Source organism: Strongylocentrotus purpuratus, unplaced genomic scaffold, assembly GCF_000002235.5.
Source record: "Strongylocentrotus purpuratus isolate Spur 01 unplaced genomic scaffold, Spur_5.0 spur5_scaffold_9, whole genome shotgun sequence".
Classification (NCBI taxonomy): Eukaryota; Metazoa; Echinodermata; class Echinoidea; order Camarodonta; family Strongylocentrotidae; genus Strongylocentrotus; species Strongylocentrotus purpuratus.
In genome coordinates this window covers 21,488,598-21,509,683 of record NW_022145615.1, presented here as the reverse complement: position 1 = coordinate 21,509,683, position 21,086 = coordinate 21,488,598, and the positions used below count along the sequence as shown (strand labels likewise).

Sequence of the window (21,086 nt, the reverse complement as noted above, 5' to 3'; positions counted from 1 at the left end):
TTTTACAAAATTTGCATGATGAGGCGTGGTTATCGTATTTGCATCAACAACGACACATCTCGGACATGTATATCAACTTGTGATTTAGAAACACAGCGGTTACACCAGGGGGCAATGTAATGTCCACTCCCCATCAAATCTGCAACCATGCACCCCCTCCTCACAACTCTTTCGCGGCGATCCATCCATATGCACAGCCTCCCTCTTTTGACGATTTATGAACAAGATTATTGCAACATCGTGTTTCCAGTGAGGTGCATGGCATTTAATTTCTGCTACGTGTAGAATCTACACGTCTTAAACTCTCACAATGAGGGTTGAAAAGTGCTATTTTTGCTCGAGTCCTATTTATCCAGGACACGGGATTCATTTTGTTCGAAATGACAGTAAAGTAAGTGCATTTTTAGAACCGTATTGAGTGAATTATGCTTGTGAGTGTGACTCGTTTTCAATTTTATTTTGAATGCGTGATAAAAGTGGTAAGTATGAATGCACAGCAGTGTGTTAGAGCTATGTGTATAAATTGAATGAGAGCGCGACTGTGTTGGGTGTCGGGCGTCTGTTTTAATCTTGTGCCCTGTATGATTGACTAAAGTGAGTTTTGATCTAGGCCTAATATACTATGTAGCATTAAAAAAAATCACTAGCTTTAGCAAGTGTATTTTCATGGGAAAGGGACAAAGCTTCAAAGCCAGGTATTTGACCAGTGTTTTTTATTTGGCCTGACTCCGTCAGTAACTGTCCAGATAGATTGTGCTTCAAAAAATAAAACGGTAACTTACCATAGTTTCCATGCAATATTTCACAAATCTTTGAAGTTATGTTAGAGTTAGACAGTATTGTAAAGGACGCATTTTCAGAGCTACCAAGTGTTACGCATTATGCGTGAATGACGTCACTCATTCAAGGGTCAGAAAATGCTCTCAATTTCGAAACGTACGTTATAGTATGCTATATCCTCGCTCGCGCGCCAAGTCATGGAAATGTCACGCATAGCTGATCTTTGAACTTGGCGTCTCTGCATTTTATTAATGATGGTTTTGATACATACTGACTGTTCATGAAATTTAATCAAAGACAAAAGGGAAGGCTTCTTATATTTCTTAAGCGGACACACAACTCCCCATCTTACTAACAAGTAACATAACAACAACGTTTACATTCTCATGACACTAGCTCTTTATCCATCTTCAGTAGATGCAGGTATATCTGATATCTGTGTACTTTTAGTTGTACTGTATCTTAACTTTTCCAAAATATGAGTGACAATTTATGAGGCAGTTTTTGCAAATAACAAAATCAAATCCTTTTCTGTCATTTTCTGAACAGATCTTTAGGTTTTGCAGAGGTAAATGTCACAAGGCATTCAAGAAGAAGAAGAACCCCAGGAAGGTCAGATGGACCAAGGCTTTCAGGAAAGGAGCCGGGAAAGAGTTGGCTGTGGTAAGCATTCATCATTCAAATTTTGTTCTTTTGAGTCCACCACATCAATTGTACGACACCTGTTCCTGCGACAATTGTTCCACATCAATTCCCTACACAAACCAAATTCGTAACTTCAAACATGGACCAAACATTTTACCTAACTCTAACCTAAAAACTAATTGCAACCCTTGACAAGTGAAGCCTGGAGCAATTGTCGCAGAGGGAAATGTGGAACACCTGTACACCCTGTTGCAAGTTGAAGAATTCCTATCGCGATTAGATTTTTTTAAATAAATAATTGTGATCATTGTTTTCATTGTTTTTTTAGTTTGCTGTAGTTTCTAGGCCTAGTAGTCTTTTACACAGAAAAAAGAAAAGCACCTGTTAAATCTTACTTTTGGGGTGGAGAATTATTTCATCTTTAAAATAAAATCCCCTGGTATTTGGAGAGGAAATGTTTAAATTAGAGTAGCATTTATTTCAATGTTTTTTACATCTTGACTGAAAGTATCAAACTTTATCTACAGAATCATGTAGATAGTAGATTTCTAGTGAATTTCAGTTACATGTCTCATGTATCAGTACAATATGTCATTGAATATATTCATGGTATCGCTAAAGTAAAAACATACACCACAAACTTGATCCTTTTCACGGAGTTAGTGGCTAGTATTTGTTATTTTCCTACATGTAGTTTCCATTTTTCATTATTTTTCTTTTAGGACAATTCATTTGAGTTTGAGAAGAGGAGAAATATTCCAGTGAAATACGAGCGAGAGCTCTGGCAGAAGACGATCACGGCCATGGCTAGGGTGGATGAGATCAAACAGAGGAGAGAAGGTCAACACATCATCAATAGGTTAGCATCACAGTTCAGATATACAGTGAAACCTGTCTATAAAGACCACCTAAGGGAGACAAGAAAGGTGGTCTTTATAGGCAGGTGGTCTTTATGTACAGGTTCCTTTAGTACATATTTCAATGTGAGAGACCATTTTTAAGGGAAACAAAAAACGTGATAGTTGTAGACGGGTGGTCTTTCTATACAGGTGGTCACTATAGCAGGTTTGACTGTACTTGCATGTGGTGTTTATTCAACATCAAAATGTGTATGTGTTTGTTATTCCAAAATCCATGGACAAGCAGTAGTTTTCTTTCAGGTCATCGATCCCATGTTTTTCATGGACCATGATATTATAATTATTTTTTTTCTTTTTAAATAGATCTGTCTTACAAAACAAAAAAAACTATGTGATATCAAAATTTAGGGGTGCCATGTAAAAAACAGATCTATATGCTATATTTTTTATCTGAGATTGGAACATTTAATAATAATAATAATAATAATAATAATCTGTTTAAGTCCACTCCAAATTTTATTAAAATGGAAATGCTCTAGGAAATTGAAGGAATGAGAAGGATTTAAGTACTGGTCATTGTTATTTTGGTGCTCTAAAACATCTGTCATGGACATTTCAAACACAGAAGTGACATGTAAAATATTGATATGCACAATATTCAAGGAATTTCAATATTGATGCATAATTCCAAGGAATTTCATTTATGATTTACAGGTAAACTTGTGCTCCCATTTCCATTGAGTTCTCTTTTCATGTATTTTCACAGGTTAAAGAAGGGCAAGGAGTTGAGGAAGCAGAGAGATATCCTGGAAGTCAAAAAGAGCATCCATCTTATCAAATCTCCTGCTGCAGGTATGTTCAAATTATCACTCATCATTTCCACCACCTTGTTAATCCCCCACTCTTCTCCCCTTTTCACCCCGGAGAAGAAGAGTAGGTTTTCTGAAAAATGAGATGTATTCCTGCCCTTTGATGTTCAGAGTGTACAATAGTCAAGTGATATATCAATGAAGATATTCTTGGCATGATGTAATGCCTTTAGTTTTAACATCACAAGGGCGCAGCCATTTTCTTTAAAATGTGACGTACTAGGCGAACTTGTACATGTTTCATGCACCAAGCTTTAGTTGGTAAGATTTTTGCTTTTCAATGAGGAGAAAATCATAGGTGAGAATGCAAAAATCATATTTGATGAAAAATAAATAACAGGGGAACAGTTGTAAATCATTCATTTAAAAATACTAAAATATAGCACTTGACAAATCTATTTCATTTATGCGAAACCTTCAGCCCAGAAGAGCGCCAACTTATTTTTGCAATTTTTTTTCTGACAATTGTAGTACAAAGATAAGAGTCGTATAATATGTAGACAAAAAGGGCAATCAAACTCTGCCAAAATATGTTACCTTCACTAAGAAGTGGCAAAATTTGGAAATGGGAAAAAAGATTAGATATGGAAAGAGTATATAAACATTTCTTGAATTGAAAGTTACAAAAAAAAAATCACAGAATAGATGGGGATGTGTTGTTGTCTAATAAGTTGTCCAGTAGGTTGTATATTTTGGACAATGTGTTTTATTTTATTTACTATTTTAGTTCTCATTCTGAAGAGTAATACACAATTTTAAAAAGGAAAATCTAGTAACATACTAAAGATACATTTCCACTGATATTCCCACGAATAGAAAGATTATCTAAAATAAAATTGGTTTATTTGTCATCAGGTCTCAAGGAGAGGAGAGCAGAAGAAGTTCAAGTCATCGAGGAGCAGGATGAAGAGATGGCTGTGGCAGAAGAGAATTGAACCTAGAACCTATCCGTGCAAAGGTTTACAATGTGAATACCAGAAGACCGGGACAAAGCTTGAAGCACAGAGACTGAACTTTAGACTGTCTGTGATACAAACATTTAGGAATTGGAATATGTATTGCTCGCTTTGTTGAAATGAGGGCATATTGTTATTATTGGAGCTACAAAAAGACCTGGAGCCGATTTAGAATCGAGAAACCTGGTGTAGACTGTATGTCGTCTAATGAAGGTTATTATATCTACATACTGTATATGAATTAAATAATGTACATGTACAACATCAAAATGGAGTGGCACAACTGTAGACATACTGAAGGAATGTATCTTTCCAATTTTCAACCAACTTACTGCTATCTGAGATCTAAATATTCAGTAGAGGCATATACCTGAAAGAATAATTTGGACTGAAGTGAAATCCTTCGCTAGTCAGAAATTACCCCAGGATAGGCAAGTTGAAGGATGATTTGCCAGGCATTTCCTCAGTTAAAAAGCTGTTCGATGTGCCACTGCATTTTGCTAAGCCAACATAAAGTCTAGCATTTGCATCATTTTGATTTGCATATTTTCCAAGAATAATAATAATAATAATAATAGTGGGTTCTTGTATAGCGCACATGTCAGTCAGATTTGACCCGCCTGGCGCTCCCGATTATTACCCTGGCTTTAGCACGGCTGCCATACGGCGCTCTAGCATTTCAAGGAATAAATTCCTACCAGGTCTTTTAAGTGATATTTGCGGTAATCTCGTCAAAATTACAATTTTTAACTACAACTACTGTAAGGTGGGTTTGTGCTCAATCTTCTCTCTCGAGCAACCTACACAATTTATAGCTAATTTCTTAAATGATGGCATTTATAGCGAGTTTCAAAAGTATGTGACATTAATATGTACATGCTCCTATAATGAAAGGCAAGGTTGAAATGTAAGGACTCTGAATTTTAAATGTGATATATTAATTGTATCTGGGTGTTTTTTTATATCCAGAGCTTGTAAATAACATTCTTTTAGATTTATTTTTGTTTCCCCTCTTCAGTTAATATTCTGAATTATGTAGAGGAGGAAGCCTTTCATAAATAGGTAAACCCTTTGGTTAGAAATAGAAATGAACCTGCTATTATTTAGGTTTACGGATTATAAGAAGAAAAACATCAGTATATTATTACCGGTAACAATTGTCTGAAGTAATTCCCATTGGTTGTAGCACAAATATCTGCAACATTTGATAGACACTATTTTTTAAGTTCTTACCTTTCAAATTTTACACTCTTCTTAAAAACAAAGACTTGTGCAAGTTTTAAAGGGATATTTGAAGAAAAAAACACTAGGAAATGCATGTTCATGCAGGGTCAATGATTAAATAATATTTCTACATTCCCAAGTCTGAATGAAGGAGTTCAGTTATTATAGGCAAAGTCAAACCAGTCCCCCCCCCCCCCCCCCTCTTGTTAGTTTTGTTCTAACCGATATCAGTATACAAAGATATTTAATGTGAAGTGTACATGTATGCATGTTAGTGTGAACATGTGAATAAACCTGTATTATAATGTATTTATATTGTCAATGGTGCATGTTTTCTGTCATGTCATTATTAATTAGCCACTTTGGGGACTTCGCCACTTTTGGGACTGTGCTTTGTGTAATGTACAGTTGCAGGCCGGTATCATGTACATACTTGTATGTTGAAAATACAAACTTTAAATATTTGCTTCTGTAAAGACTCGGAGATATTACAGGTTACATATATGGAAATTACAAACTATGAAGGTGACTCGTAAGTAGAATAGATGACACATACAACTTGGTATGCAAGGGAGGTACATGTATCTAAGAGTTAACTTTCATACTGAAAGTCTCCCCCCCCCCCCTTCTCTCTCTATCTAAACATGTATATACATCTCTACCTTTTTTTTCTCTCTCTGTCATTCTCTTTCTTTCTTTCTCTTTCTCTCTCTCCCTCTATTGTTCTCTTTTGACTGCAAACAACAATGGCAAAGAATAAAAATCATAATGATATCTGGGTATATTGAAAGATGACCTTTAATTCATGCCAAATTTTCATGCAATTTGGCGTTTTGGCCTGAACTTCTTTCGACAACATGCATATTTACACAAAATACATTTACATACATATATGTACCGGTATATGTTTTCCAAATGATCAATGACTTGAAATGCCATAAAAAATGCCAATTCCAATTGAAGAAATAATAGTGAACACATTTGTTCTCAACTTAAACGAACGAAGCAAACATATATATACATGTATTTATATTTATATACATGTAAAGTCGTACACAGATTTTCAAATGATTACATCATTTACATGTATGAACGTCTCGAACGAACGTTTGAAAAATAGGATATGATAAATCTTTTCTTTTCAAATCTAGGGTAAAGAATTGTGTAATGGATCATACCAGATTTTTTTAAATACCTTTTTTAATATTGGTAAATGCATAAAAATATAATGTGATAAGTATTAGTTAATTATCAACTACTTTACCTCGCAGTCACTACTTGTGTAAACAGCAAGAAATGCTAACATTATTGAATTAATGATGGTAGTATGAAGAGCTTTGGTGAAATTGGTGCAGTTTACCTATAGAAAACGAATCTATAAATAATTTAGATTCTATATATGAATTCCCACTACATGAAATCTAATGAAATTGAAATCATCAAATCAGAACTTATGGGGATCTTTTTTCTTCTTTCTCTGCACCTGCCTCTCTATGTGTAGCACCAAAGTTATACATTAACAATAACATGCTCCAAGTGAGTTAGTGACTATGAGGCTGTTCACACCGCAATGAGATAGCGGGGTCTATCGTAGCACCCCCCTTTTTCTAGCACGCGCTACACCGCGCTATCTCTCATGGACCACCCCCAAGAGGTGCTCCAGTGGCACGCCGTGTCGGCTCGCCGTGGCTCGCTGTTGGGCGGACCGAAACGACGTTGTACCTTCCAAACCGCAGAGATAGCGCGGTCTAGCGCACGCTATCTCTGCTGGTGTGAACAGCCTCTATGACTTAAAGGGAACTGAGCTTATCCCTGACTCTGACATGTACATGTAAGTTTAGCGACCACGCATAAATTGTCATCACTCATAGATATAAATTTGAGTTGCCTGTATAAACACCAAACACATGTTCAACAAAAAAATTGTTTTGAAAAAATAACAAATCCTAATCATTGGAGTTCCATGTCAATTTCCTCATCAAAAAAAAATTAATTCCATCATATGGAAAGAGTTGTCAAACAAACAAGTACGCTGTGCATTGCGCTGTTAGCAAAACATCTTTGCAGTCATTCTTTACACACCTTGTTGTTCACACTCTGGCTATCCCAATAAAGCCAAAAGAAAAGTACCCTGTCGAATCAGGACTTGAAAAATACAGTGGTCAGGTCAGGTCTGGTGTAATCATTAAAAGAAACCAAAAGATATAGTGGATACAAATCGTCAAATACATGTTATTTTTGAAAGAATTCATGCCACAGCATGCACATGTTTATTTCCTGGAAACATCTTACTCCTGTATTGGCCAATGGCAACATGTTTCTTCATGAAGTGTTTGACAAATGATATTCTGAGTGCATGCCTAATAAGTTTAAAAAGCAAAAGGTGAAGTGTTTGACAGCTCGGTTCTCGTGATTCTCTTTCCTATTCAGTCATATAACAATCGGAAGGTAACAGGCTTCATTAGCTATCAGTCATGAGTTCTGTTCATCCTCGATATCCGATGTCCTTGATACCTTTTTCGTCATTACTCAAGAGAGTGTCAAACTCGTAAATGGTTCTTCCGTATCCTTAACCAGCTATTACCACTCTGCCAGTCTGTCCGGCATCTACTACATGGCATTTATAATTCTGGAATACCTCATGTAAAAGGTCTTCTAGAAATTTCATCCAGTCCTTTTCGGTGTCTTCAAGTTCGAGATGACGCATCCATATCCTAGAACCGCTTACTGCTACACAAATCAATCCAATTTCTACTTCTCAGCATTACATCTGGAACCTTGGGTACGAGAGGTTTTCAAGAATCTTTATCCGTAGAGACACTGTCCTGTCCTTTAGCACCATCTCCGTGATGATGCACCTCTTTAAAACTTGCCGACTGCTCCAACAATCAATGCCATCTTAACTTCTTAGCAATTCCATTATAACTCTGGAATCTCTGGTATATTCAGTTTCCAAAACTCTTCATCATGTCCTTTTGCAGAATCTCCACGACGAATCATATATATTGTATATCCTAAAACCATCTCCAAGTTGATGTACATCTTTAAAACTTGCTGACTGCTCCACCAATCAACGCCATCTTAACTTCTTAGAAATACCATTATAACTCTGGAATCTCTGGTATATTCAGTTCCCAAAACACTTCATCATGTCCTTTTGCAGAATCTCACAAGATATTTTGTGAACCCTAAAACCGGTTGCCCATTCCATCATGCATCTACTTCTTGGCGTTATAGTCCTGGAATTGCTGATTCATGGGGTTCTCTGGGGATTTCATCCAGTCTTTTTTCAGCATCTGCTTGAGCTGCGACAGCCTGAGACTGGGGTTCTGCGCCTTGAGGATCGGTAGGTTCACCTCCTCGTATGCCGCGTAGGCTGCCTTCACTCGCTTCTCAGGATGCTTCACAAGGTCAGCATCTTTGACACTGAAGCATGTTTAAAGAGTGGAAAGATGGTATGACAAGTACATGGAGTTATTTTAATACAAATTAATGGCATATAAGAGAAGATGAAGATGCAAACTGATTATTTATGCTGCGAGCATGGCATGGATCTGATATTTTTATCAAGTATATTTATACCTAAAGTCAAACAGAAACACATTGAAAACATTAGAAAGATGGATAAGACTTTTAGTTTCTCCCTATAAACTCTTCCACACATTTATTTGTCTATAACACAGGCAAAAAGACATTCTGGTAACATTTTTAATTTGAACACAAATCATGAGAAAGATTAACAGAGAGACGTAGAGAGATTGAGTGAGAGTAAGAGATAGATTGAGAGAAATATAAAGATAGAGAGAGAGGGAGATAGGGGAGAATTAGAAAGAGAAAGAGTTTTACTGGCTCTGTAAGATTATCAGAGTGACAATCCAAAATCGTTAGATACCCAAGAAAAGACAGCGATAAAGGGAGGTTAAGAAAAAGAAGTGGAAAAGAGCTTTCGTTCTCCCTTAAAAGCTCTTCCACACATTATTTGTCTATAACAAGGGCAAAAAGATAGATAAGTTTAAACTTATACACAAATCATGAGAAAGATTAACAGAGAGAGACACAGAGAGTGAGTGAGAGTAAGAGATAGATTGAGAAAGATAAAGATGGAGAGAGAGAGAGAGAGGGGGGCGTGAGAGACAGAGAGGGGTGAGAGACAGAGAGGGGAGAGTTAGAAAGAGAAAGAGTTTTACTGGCTCTGTAAGATTATCAGAGTGACAATCCAAAATCGTTAGATGCCCATAAAAGACAGCAAAGGCAGTCACAAGGGGAGATTAAGAAAAAGAAGGGGTGCTACGTGTGCAACACAGAGGAACTACAGGAACATATACAAAAAAGAATGATCAACTATACCTGAGAGCCGAGATGGCTTCTCCAACGTCCCTGGCTGAGACGACTCCATCTTGTTCCTCTTGTGCCAGCCTGATGTTTAGATTCTCTTCCAGAGGGGCATCAAGGTGAGTCGCTTGCTTCTGGGCTGCAGCTGCTGCTTCCTCTATAGTATAGGATTCAAGTAATTATGTTAAAAGTTCATCATTATTATCACCCTTAAAGCCTATCTGCACTAATTTGGCCAGGAGGGATTAGACCTCCCTGCCTGGTCACATTATTTAATTGAATTGAATTGAATACATTTCTAAGCTGATCATATTCTTCATTCCTCTATTTATACTAGTTTAATTACCCTCTTTTCCTCCTTTTCTATGACATAAACTCTTCCAAACCTCTTTTTCTTTCCATGAACAGTAAACAACAGCATTTTTTCACTGCAAAAAAAAATTAATGAATCACAACAAAATTAGAGATATGTCAGATGGGATTCAATTATTTTGTGGCATGAATTTTTTGTCACAAAGAAGTTTCTGTTTAACATTACCTCTTTCCTTTTCCATCCGTTCTTGATTGGCCTCAACTTGGGCCCTTGAGAGCTTGCCTGAGCCTCCCTTTTTGCTGGATGGAACTTTGATCTTTATATTACTCTCCTCCTCTTCCAGCATCTTTCTTAATTCCTCCTTTTTTGCGAGTTCTTCCTGCCGCTTCTGCTCCTTGCCAGCCTAGACGGAGGTAGAAGACAATACAAATTATTCTCATGGGCAGACTATTGATAGAACAGTCAAACTTGTCTATAAAGGCCACCCAAGGGAGACAAGAAAGGTGGTCTTTATAGGCAGGTGGTCTTTATGTACAGGTTCCTTACATGTTACAATGAGAAACCACTTTCAAGGGGGGAAAATGTGGTCTCTGTAGACAGGTGGTCTTTCTATACAGGTCATCATTAAAGCAGGTTTGACTGAAGCAATAATGTTCCATTTAGACAGCTACTTTTTCATGCACTTTACATAGAGAATCTGTTTACCAATATACATGATAATGGAAAGAACAAAATAACTGCAAGAGCCTAAAATGCACCAAAAGTCTCTGAAAAATGAATACAGTAAAAGATGGAGGATGAATAGATGAAAGTCTGAGAACAGAAATACATGCAGCAGCACCGACAAGGAAAAACAATTGGGAGTAATGAGAGCTTTAAGGGGTGTGTGCGATTAGGTAATGGGGCTAAAGTTCTAAAGAACCTCTGACCTAACTGACTGATTTACAGAGTGCCTTAATTACCTTCCTTTGTATTTTCCTGTTGACTTGTTTGTCGTCGTCTTTCCAGTATGCGTCCTCGCTCTCTTTCTCTTTCTGCGAGGCTATCGCAGCCTTGGCTTCAGCCTTCCTTGCCTTGGCCTCCACGGCCTTGGAGTTCTCTCCTTTCATCTTCTTAGGCATGATTCTTAGCTTTTAGATTCCTCTCAGCTTCCGCAAAAAAATGATCATGAAGAAGTGTCTTTTTCCCCAGCACTGGCCAGTAGCAGTATAGTTTAATTGAGGTAATGCTATGGCTCTAAAATCTCTCACCGCTACCTTTGCAGGTAGTTTTGTATTAGTTAGTTACTCTTTGAATTCTGCAAGTTTGGTTTCAGCAATAAAAGAGAGAGGCAAACCTTTGTTTAATTTTTAGCCAAGATGAGTTGATTGTAGAGAACAATGTCTGGTTCAGTATTTCAGAAATTAGGACTTACAAATTTGTATCGCTTGTTCCAACTATAGTAGAGATGCTGGTTACAATCTACAATGAAAGGGAACAGAAGAGGTACATACTACAAACAAAAACAACTTGACATTTGAAAGACCAGATTAAAAAAAATAAATAAATAAATGATCTATCGATCTGTTCAAACAGTTAAAACATTCATGCAAAAGAACTGCATTAATATATAATATATTTGAGATCTCATTTCTCTTCTACGTATTAACTATTGAGGGCTGGTTAAAACTTAAAACTCTGCTAGATGTGCAATTAATAAAAGTGGTCATTTTGTACAAAATAGTCTAGGTCTTGAAATTTGCGAACTGGATGTGCATGGGTCTCATCATTGTAGACTTGGAGAAATTAAGGAAAGGTGATTCTCCTTCATCTCCTTCCACTTTGTCCCCTCCTTTTGTTCCTCATTTTTTCCTTCTCCTCTTCCCCTAAGTTCCTCCTGGTCCGTTCTTATTATTCTTCTCCTCTTCTTCTTTGTCCCCCTCCGGCCTCCTCTTCTCATTCTCCCCTCAGGACTGTCTACATGTACGTCTACGTCTATGCTGGTACTCGTCAAAAGCCTTTTCAGCAACTAAACGACTGCTCCTAGTTCTAGCTTCTCCTCCTCCTCCTTAACTTTCTTCTTCTTTCCCTTCTTCAATTCCTCTCTACTTTGTACGCATTTCAAGAACTTAAGTAAAATTAAGCCGCAGGTTTCAATTATCAAATCTAACAACATGTTGTTCAATAGATGGGACTGAAATTAAAGCTTTTTTTAGTTTAAAAAAAAAGGAGGGAGCAACAACCTCTAGAATATAAAATATCAAATATATATTGTTAACTCATATTTATTTATTTTTTAATTCAAAAATACACTAAACAAATGCTTGATATTAGCAGAAATATAATAACACTTACCATTCGGTTTTTTAAATAGAATTTAAAAGGAGAGTTGAGATTCATGAACTTGCCGCCTCAGCTCAGACAGGCACAGGAAGCTGGGATGAACATTAGCCTTTAGAATTTAGAGAAAGAAGCAATCTTTGTTGAAGTACTTGGATGATCTGGAGGGAAAATGTCTGTAAATTATGCTGAAGGTCTTTCACCGTACGACCACAAAGGGAAATGTGGTCTTCCTGAGGTAAATATCACCTCTTTCACGGGGGTCATCAATTTCTTCTCAAATTCTATTCGGTCCCATGCCTATAAAATTGCGTTGGTGGATTGCCTAGAATAGATATTTATTGCGCCACTCATTTGTAACTTAAATAATCTATTGCAATTGCACCAGTCACTAGAAAGCCATATCTTAACCGAATTAGTTGTATTCAATTCGAATTATTGAATTCATATTACACCCGGATGCAATCTGCAAACGCTCTTTGACTTTGCTAGATTTTACTGGCCATTAAAATATGAGCAATATTGATCATGAAAAGACATGATTGATGATTGTCAAAAATGTCAATCTAAGTTGTGACATTTCAACCTAATAAAATTTATGCTGATTTGGAACACCAGGTATCACCGCACCTACCTCTATATTCCTTTTATTTGCAAATTAATCATTTAAAGATAAACTCCAGTAGGTCTACTGGTAAAAAAAAAAAATTAATTCTCACAGAATCAAACGAAACTTAGGGTCTAGACCTACACTGAATGTTCAAGATTACAAATAAATGACATGTGCCAAACAATTTTGGAAGGAAATGTATACTAGCTGAGTAATGAGCATAGAAAGACAATGAAATCAAGGTAGTACTAGCCCCGACACCATGCGTGTTGTCCCATATGGGCAATTCCACGGTAACGGAAGGACACTCGGACAAGATTTTTGAACTTCAGGTTTCATACTAAAAGAACTGTTTTATTAGTATAAGATGTGAAACAGTACAGATATAATACCTATATAAGTACCTTCAATTCTCCCCCAAAAAATTGTCATTATAGTTAAGTAGTTTAAGAATGTGCATATTAATTATCTCGGTAACGGAAGGACATAAAAATGGACATGGTTTTTCCAGTTAATTAGTGTTTATCCAAATTTTGTGAAGTTGATAAAGCTTTCCACTTGACTGAAACACATTTTGTTCCCCATAGTTTAATACATACTAATAAAACATTTCTTTTAGTATGAACCTGAAGTTCAAAAATCTTGTCTGAGTGTCCTTCCGTTACCGTGGAATTGCCCATATATAGCTTTCTATGTGAGTGCTTGTTACTTTACCAAGACTCGGTCAAATTTATTATGATTTTGATGACTCCAGAACCTTGCAGTGCACACCAATACTTACATGCTACATGATCAACTGTTTCTGATCCTTCCCACACCTTTTCTTTCACAATGCAATCGCATTACCAGTACTCAAGTTTATCTTTAAATAAAAAGGTCAACATTTAATCTATGAATGATTTCAAGAAATAAGCATTCTTCAAAATGCATCGAACCCTTGCAACAACAAAATATGTAACTATATATACGGCATGGCTGTATGGCCAAACAAAAATACTATTTAGTCATTCAAACACATAAATGAGTAAACATTTATGTTTTAAACATATTGATTTAGGCAACTCTGGGTATCATGCCATGTTGTTGTGAAGCTGCTGAAGCCTGGAAAATCCTAGAAAACATGCAATATATTTCCTCTCAAATTCAACATGACAGAGTCTTATTATAATTTAATTCAATTCCCAGCTTTAATGAGTTATATCATCTATGAATATAAACAAAATGGAATTTCTGTTTTATTTTAAATAGGATTCATTATTTTCTTAAACATAACCTATAAACATTGAGCTTTCAACTAACAATAGGAGGTAAACTTATCATTTTACAAATGGTTTCAAATTCAATTTGATTCTCGTTTAATGTAGAAATTTGATGAGCCAGAGGTTGTTGCTGAGAAGGTGAAGAAACTTGCAGATTTAGTGAAGAGGAGTCGTCACATGGTGGTGCACAGTGGGGCGGGCATCAGCACTGCAGCTGGCATTCCAGATTTTAGGTAAGTACCAGTATTTAGGCAATGCGATTTACCTGTATACAAATCTTTCAAAACAAGAAGTCTTTAGCTTTAAACCCTCTGTGTTGTACATCTTTAATAATCTCCTCCCACACCAACCCCAGTATTGATATATGCCCCCTTTATTCACCATTGCCCCTCCCCTCTCTTTTTCCATTCCAAGAAATTTTAAACATACATATATATATCTTTTTTCTTCTTTGAAGGAATTAACATACATGCCAACTGTTCAGATTAAAGAGGAACATTCCTCTTTTTGGGAGAAGATAATTATCATTTTAATGCAGGTGTTCCTCTTCCTGTACAAATTTGTCTGTAGTATTGAATAGGAGAGTTAGGATTGTTCCTCTTTTTTCTGAAAATAGCATAATTTGTACAGATTTCTGATTTTCAAATGTTGGCATGTATGAATTAATTTTGTATAGTATAACATCAGATGGATTGGAGGTCAAGAAACCAAAGAGTCAAGGCAGAAGAGCATTGCGGGGGTGTGCCACAAATTGATTTTGCAGATTCTGTGAGATGTATCCCTACAACATATATCTTCATTGATTTATTTCAAGTACGATAACATAACTACCGACTCTGGCTTTTCTAGCATCCCTACCTTTAATCAAAGTCAAATTATGTTTTCTTTTGTTGGATGAAATAAATCAAATGGTGTAAAAGCCTTAATGTCTACGAGGGACTTAATGCACAGAATCCCCAATTTCTAGAATTATGTTGCAAAAATAAATAGAAGATGAAGAACAGGGCCCCTTTCATACAAATTGTTATCGACAACTAGTTACGATAGTTGTTATTAGCTACCGAAACCCTTTCATTTGATTTGGAGTGAGCAGATTTGTCATGGATCTGTGGCAGTTGTTATTGATAACAAGTTTTATGAAACAGGACCTAGATCTCAGTTTTCAGCCATCAGTAACTAAAACTACTCTATGATGAAGGACTAATCGTTTGTGCTCTTTCGCCTTACAGGGGACCTAAAGGGGTATGGACCCTGGAGAAGCAGGGCAAGAAGCCAGAGGCGAATGTGACCTTTGACACAGCCAAGCCCACCGCTACCCACATGGCGTTGGTTGAGTTGGAGAGGAGAGGGAAGCTGCAGTATCTTATCAGTCAGAACATCGATGGGCTTCACTTAAGATCTGGCTTTCCAAAGTAAGTTGGCTGCCAACATCATATGTGATCGTGGGGTGTGGGGGGGGGGGGGGGGACGTGTGCTCACTGATTTATGCACATAATTAACAAATGCATTGTGGACTTGTTCACCAAACATGCTTTCCCTTTTACAGAGAAAAGATGAAGGTACATATCCATTTTACCAAAGGTATGCAGTCATACTCAGTATTGAAATATGACTACCCCTATAAATCCAAGTTCATATTGGATTTTATATTGTGCTTATCTATTTGAGAAAAAATGCTAACTAAGATTGTTGATGATTTTGTACAAAGGAAGTAAACAGCATACTTCAAGAAATTATGAGATTGTTCTGGATGAATTCAGGTTTCAGTTTAAAGCAAATAATGGAATGAACTGAATTAGATTTCAGATTTAAACATTTTATATCAAGAGCAAGTATATATTTCCTGGAATTCATGTATTTCAGGTTACAAAAGTTTTGAGCATGACCATTATTTCTTTTTAAAGTATATATTTAGTATATGGTGGACTTATGGTAGAGAGTATATGATAAGGGATGTTTCCACTTTTTCCACCCATTAGGGACAGACTGGCTGAACTGCATGGAAACATGTTTGTGGAGCAGTGCCACAGATGCAGAAGGTAAGGTTCACAGAATAACATTTGATTGATTACAAATATACTTTGGTTATGTTTGTCTTGATACAAACATCAAGAAAATATCTGGATGATTTCTCTTTCTTTGAAAATTCATGGACAATAAAGGTTTCAACTTTGAACAAACTTTAGAATATCAAAACATTAACCATATTAATGATACTAGCACATTTTTTCCTTCTATTCGACCCAGATCGATATGTCATTGAATTATTACCATTATTTTATTTCTGGAGGTCTATAAAGAGAGAATCACTCAACTAGGTATTTTGATCATAAGTGATACTGTGTGTCTGGATTGTCTGAGATATAAAAGTCTTTGTTCAGTAAAACCTGCATATAAAGACCGCTCAAGTGAAACATGAAAAGTGGTCTTTATAGGCAGGCGGTCTTTATGTACAGGTTCCTTCAGTACAGGTTTCAATGAGAATTTTTTTCAAAGGAAACAAAAATGTGGTATTTATAGACAGGTGGTCGCTACTAGAAGTTTGATTGTATTCGTTCACTTTGGCAAAGTGTTATTCACAGCATTTCCAGTATGAGATTCATAAGTAAAGGCAAATTTTCACATGATATATATATTAACTGTTTATGATATGTTTTTTAAACGTATAGGCAAACTATAAGAGCCATGCCAGTTCCAACATTGGGTCTGAAACCAACAGGGAATCGATGCAGTGACAAGCCAGGAAGAGGAACATGCAGGTACATATCAATTACCATGCTTGTTTCTTGCATCTCTTCTTGCACTATTTGGAAGCAATTCCTGATCTTTCTTTTCTTTCTCTCTATTGGGTCATTCACATTATTTCCCCTTATATTTCTTTTTTTTCTTCTTTGCCATCCTCCTGTTCTCCTTTTCACTTTAACATGTAATTTCTTATCTTTCCTCTCTCTCTCTTCTGTTTGTACTTCTCCATACACTTTAAAGCCCCACTGTACTATAGCTACTTGCGCCCTCTATATAGCAAACAATGCCTAATTGGTGCCTGTTGGTCCCCCATGATCCCCTTTTTCTTATGTTAATTGAGAGCTGATTTGGTGAGATAACCACTTGTCAGTGACCTTGCAGGAGAGTTTAATCCATCCTGGCCAAACTAGTGCAGACAGGCTTTAAAGTCTCAGTCCCCTTCTCTTTGTGTTTCTTAAATAACTTAGACATTAGCTAATAATATAACCATTTTTGTATTCATTTTACACATATTTTTAGAGGAAAGCTGCATGACACAATACTTGACTGGGAAGATGCTTTGCCTGAAACAGATCTTACACAAGCCGAAGAACATTTACGGTAAATAACTCCTCATCATTTTGTCTTCCTTATACAGTGAAACCTGCTGTGTGGTCGCTTAAGTAGGTTTGATTATGCGATATCTGATTTGATGTAACAGGAATTCTTCCACCATCTATTTACTTCACTTAGTATGAAAATAATAGAATGCCTTGTATGTATGACAATAATTAAGTGTTAGAAAGTAAAATGACCCAATGAAACTCATAGTTGGTTGAATGATTTTCTGCACATTGTGTGCTTCACGATAAACTAAGCCGTATTCCATCTTAAATGATAAGGTTTTATTCTCCATGTATAAATAACCATAGCACATCCTGCTGCAGAGGGGCATACCGGTATAAGTAATTATACTTGAAGCCCAACATAAAAGTAAAAAACATATCAGAATATTTTTTGTCATTATTCACTTGAGAGCCTGCTATGATAACCTAGATAAAGCAAAATTAAAAGATAATTTTTGTTAAAGCTCGCAGAATCAGTAAAAAAATGGGTATTGACTATGACAGTTCCATTTACTACATTTAATGCAGAATTTTATTATGCCTCCGCCACCGAAGGTGGTGCCGGAGGCATCATGTTTTTGGGTTGTCCGTCCGTACGTCCGTCCCGTTTGACCATTATCACAATATCTCAGTACCATTTAAGATTTAAACTTAAGACTCGGGAATAGTATTTATCACCAGAGGAAGACGATCTGATTAGATTTTGGAGTACGTAGGTCAAAGGTCACAGGTCACAGAGGTCAACTTATGAAATTCCTTGTATTGAGTTTGTTAGCGCGATATCTCAAGAACCATTTGAGATTTAAACTTCAAACTTAAGGATAGTATGTATCACCATAGGAAGACGATCTGATTAGATTTTAGAGCACGTATGTCAAAGGTCAAGGGTCACAGAGGTCAACTTATGAAATTCCATACATTGAGATTGTTATCATGATATCTCAAGAACCACTGGAGATTTAAACTTCAAACTTAGTGATAGTGTGTATCACTATAGAAAAACTATCTGATTACATTTTGGAGCACGTAGGTCAAAGGTCAAGGGTCATAGAGGTCAACTTATGAAATTACATACATTGAGATTGTTATCATGATATCTCAAGAACCACTGGAGATGTAAAAACTTCAAACTTAAGGATAGTATGTATCACCATAGGAAGACGATCTAATTAGATTTTGGAGCACGTAGGTCAAAGGTCAAGGGTCACAGAGGTCAACTTATAAAATTCCATACATTGAGATTGTTATCATAATATCTCAAGAACCACTGGAGATTTAAACTTCAAACTTAATGATAGTGTGTATCACCATAGGAAGACAATCTGATTAGATTTTGGAGCACGTAGGTCAAAGGTCAAGGGTCACAGAGGTCAACTTATGAAATTCCATACATTGAGATCGTTATCGCGATATCTCAAGAACCACTGGAGAATTTTCACTTCAAACTGAATGATAGTATGTATCACCATATCATAATATCTCAAGAACCACTGGAGATTTAAACTTCAAACTTAATGATAGTGTGTATCACCATAGGAAGACAATCTGATTAGATTTTGGAGCACGTAGGTCAAAGGTCAAGGGTCACAGAGGTCAACTTATGAAATTCCATACATTGAGATTGTTATCATGATATCTCAAGAACCACTGGAGATTTAAACTCCAAACTTGTTAAAATTGCTCTATGGCGGAGGCATCATTTTCGACTGCGCGCAGTCAAAATTCCATCTAGTTTGTTCTGCTGAATAGTTGTATTTGTTTTTCATGGCAATTCAATAATATCACAGCTGTAAATAGCAAGCTCAAATACATGTCACAGCTGTATTTGATCAGCACATATATTTGTCCACCATATTTCCACAGAGGAACATAGCACACTGCAGGCAAACACAGAATGTGGTTTTGATTTTCATTTTTTTCTTTTTCTTCAATGGATCTTCGTAGGAAGAGTGACCTGTCAATATGCCTAGGAACCTCTCTGCAGATTATACCGAGTGGGACCTTACCTAAACTGACCAAGAAGAATGGAGGGTCACTGGTCATTGTCAATTTACAGCCGACCAAACTGGTAAGCTTATGGAGAAAATACTAACTGTTTTAACCAGCATAAAGGCCACATCATCGTAAAGGCTGCACCCTGATTTTGGCTACTCCTTTGGAGAAAGAAAAATGCACCAAAAATCTTGTGTCAGATAAAATGACAAGAAAACAGAGTCAAGAGATGAATTTTTATGGTGTCAAATTGTTTAATATCACTAGGGTATATCTAATTGGCATTATTTTCATGTTACTATCCAGTGCAAGGAAGAGAGGGCATGTTTCATGACATTTTGTGAACGTATTTTGGAATATACATTGCAGACAATTTTCAACCTTGTAGGCTAGTTGTAAAGTATTGCCAAAGAAATCAAGTAATATTATTGAATCATAGAACAAAATACTAGATCTGAAAGCAAAATCCTTGTTTTGAGCTTCGCCTTGTTTGAGTCTGCCTACTCTCCTGTTTTTATTGTCCTCTATTGTGTCCCTGTATAACTCTGTCTTATCTGTTTCATCCCAGGATAAGCAAGCTGATATGAGGATCAATTGCTACGTTGATGACGTCATGACCCAGTTGATGGAGCAGCTTGGTTACCCGATACCAGAGTACACCGGACCCTCGCTGGTCCTCGAGTCACAGCAGGGACTATCCACCAAGAACATCAAAGACATCATCCACGTAGCAGACTCAAAGGGAAACTGCAAGGTTGATAGTGAATGTGTAGACGATAGGCGGAAGGTAGCAGTGAAAGATGAAGTAAAGGAGGAATCTATGAATGATGGACAGAAGGTGGAATTAAAAGATGAATCGAAGGAGGAGGTTCAGAAGAAGAGAGTTTCAGAGGACTTAGAAGTTCCCCCTGAGGTGAAAAGTGAAGCACATCTAGATTCTCATGAAACTCCCCAGGAAAAGTCAGAGCAAAGCTGTAAGAGGTTATGCCTAGATACCAGTGAAGTGATTCAAGATGGCGTTGCCAAGGAAACAGAGATGCAGGATGCATCAGACAATTCTTTCAGGACATGCAAGCATGAGAATGACAACATGAGGGAATCAGTAGACATTCAAGAGACATCAGGTGTATTGGATTCTGATCGCAAACGGACATTTGAAAATACATGTTCCATAAAACAAGAGATTCATGTGAAAAACAGATCGACTGATACAACAAATATTAAGCCTGGTTGTCCTGACAACTGGTCGGATTCAAAGAGGAAAGTTGATGAAGAGAGTGTTGAGAATATTACCTCAGGAGCAGTGAAGAGGGATGCAGAAGGAAACATCAAAGTTTGCTGAACTCTTACCTGTAGCTTAATTTTTTATTCACTAATTTGTTGGTTGATACGTTGCCTAAGCTATTTATTATGTAACATCAATTTTTCATATAAATGTAGATCGCATATTAAAGTTCATGTACTGCACCCTCAATACATTGATTTGTTTTAAATCTCAGTACAGGTAACTTGGAGCTACAGGGTTTTAATTAGAAATGACAAATATATTACCGGTATGTGAATTCCATGAAAATATG

At 36.6% G+C, this 21,086-nt stretch overlaps 3 protein-coding genes across 4 annotated transcripts; 2 read left to right on the top strand and 1 right to left on the bottom strand.

The window, feature by feature from the left end:
- The first annotated feature begins 227 nt into the window (after positions 1 to 227).
- LOC581865 (probable ribosome biogenesis protein RLP24) lies at positions 228 to 5,643 on the top strand. The gene is made up of 5 exons (XM_781843.5): positions 228 to 391; positions 1,330 to 1,443; positions 2,148 to 2,284; positions 3,052 to 3,137; positions 4,010 to 5,643. Exons 1-5 carry the CDS (start codon positions 311 to 313, stop codon positions 4,087 to 4,089), a joined length of 498 nt encoding a protein of 165 aa, XP_786936.1. The 5' UTR covers positions 228 to 310; the 3' UTR covers positions 4,090 to 5,643.
- Positions 5,644 to 6,114: 471 nt separating this feature from the next.
- On the bottom strand, positions 6,115 to 12,427 carry LOC581814 (coiled-coil domain-containing protein 124). The gene is made up of 5 exons (XM_781797.5): positions 12,314 to 12,427; positions 10,942 to 11,440; positions 10,205 to 10,382; positions 9,682 to 9,823; positions 6,115 to 8,760 (listed from the first exon to the last, which is right to left on the bottom strand). The coding sequence occupies exons 2-5, from the start codon at positions 11,098 to 11,100 to the stop codon at positions 8,553 to 8,555; spliced, it is 687 nt and encodes a 228-aa protein (XP_786890.1). The 5' UTR covers positions 11,101 to 11,440; positions 12,314 to 12,427; the 3' UTR covers positions 6,115 to 8,552.
- LOC581757 (NAD-dependent protein deacetylase sirtuin-6) lies at positions 12,422 to 20,983 on the top strand. Of its 2 annotated transcripts, XM_030976511.1 has the most exons (8): positions 12,422 to 12,536; positions 14,273 to 14,400; positions 15,397 to 15,579; positions 16,147 to 16,206; positions 16,837 to 16,926; positions 17,432 to 17,512; positions 19,462 to 19,585; positions 20,078 to 20,983. In XM_030976511.1, exons 1-8 carry the CDS (start codon positions 12,471 to 12,473, stop codon positions 20,849 to 20,851), a joined length of 1,506 nt encoding a protein of 501 aa, XP_030832371.1. In that variant the 5' UTR covers positions 12,422 to 12,470; the 3' UTR covers positions 20,852 to 20,983. The 2 variants fall into 2 exon arrangements, with proteins under 2 accessions (XP_030832371.1, XP_030832372.1); XM_030976512.1 differs by lacking the exon at positions 16,837 to 16,926.
- Positions 20,984 to 21,086: the final 103 nt, after the last annotated feature.

Bases quoted from the DNA above. Each gene is read 5' to 3' on its own strand.
- LOC581865 (XM_781843.5), top strand. From the start codon at position 311: ATGAGGGTTGAAAAGTGCTATTTTTGCTCGAGTCCTATTTATCCAGGA. The intron at 392-1,329 runs GTAAGTGCATTT...TTTTCTGAACAG, and splicing joins TTGTTCGAAATGACAGTAAA to ATCTTTAGGTTTTGCAGAGG. The intron at 1,444-2,147 runs GTAAGCATTCAT...TTTTTCTTTTAG, and splicing joins CCGGGAAAGAGTTGGCTGTG to GACAATTCATTTGAGTTTGA.
- LOC581814 (XM_781797.5), bottom strand. From the start codon at position 11,100: ATGCCTAAGAAGATGAAAGGAGAGAACTCCAAGGCCGTGGAGGCCAAG. The intron at 9,824-10,204 runs GTAATGTTAAAC...CCTATACTATAG, and splicing joins ACGGATGGAAAAGGAAAGAG to AGGAAGCAGCAGCTGCAGCC. The intron at 8,761-9,681 runs GTATAGTTGATC...AACATGCTTCAG, and splicing joins GAAGCCATCTCGGCTCTCAG to TGTCAAAGATGCTGACCTTG.
- LOC581757 (XM_030976511.1), top strand. From the start codon at position 12,471: ATGTCTGTAAATTATGCTGAAGGTCTTTCACCGTACGACCACAAAGGG. The intron at 15,580-16,146 runs GTAAGTTGGCTG...TCCACCCATTAG, and splicing joins TTAAGATCTGGCTTTCCAAA to GGACAGACTGGCTGAACTGC. The intron at 17,513-19,461 runs GTAAATAACTCC...GGATCTTCGTAG, and splicing joins CAAGCCGAAGAACATTTACG to GAAGAGTGACCTGTCAATAT.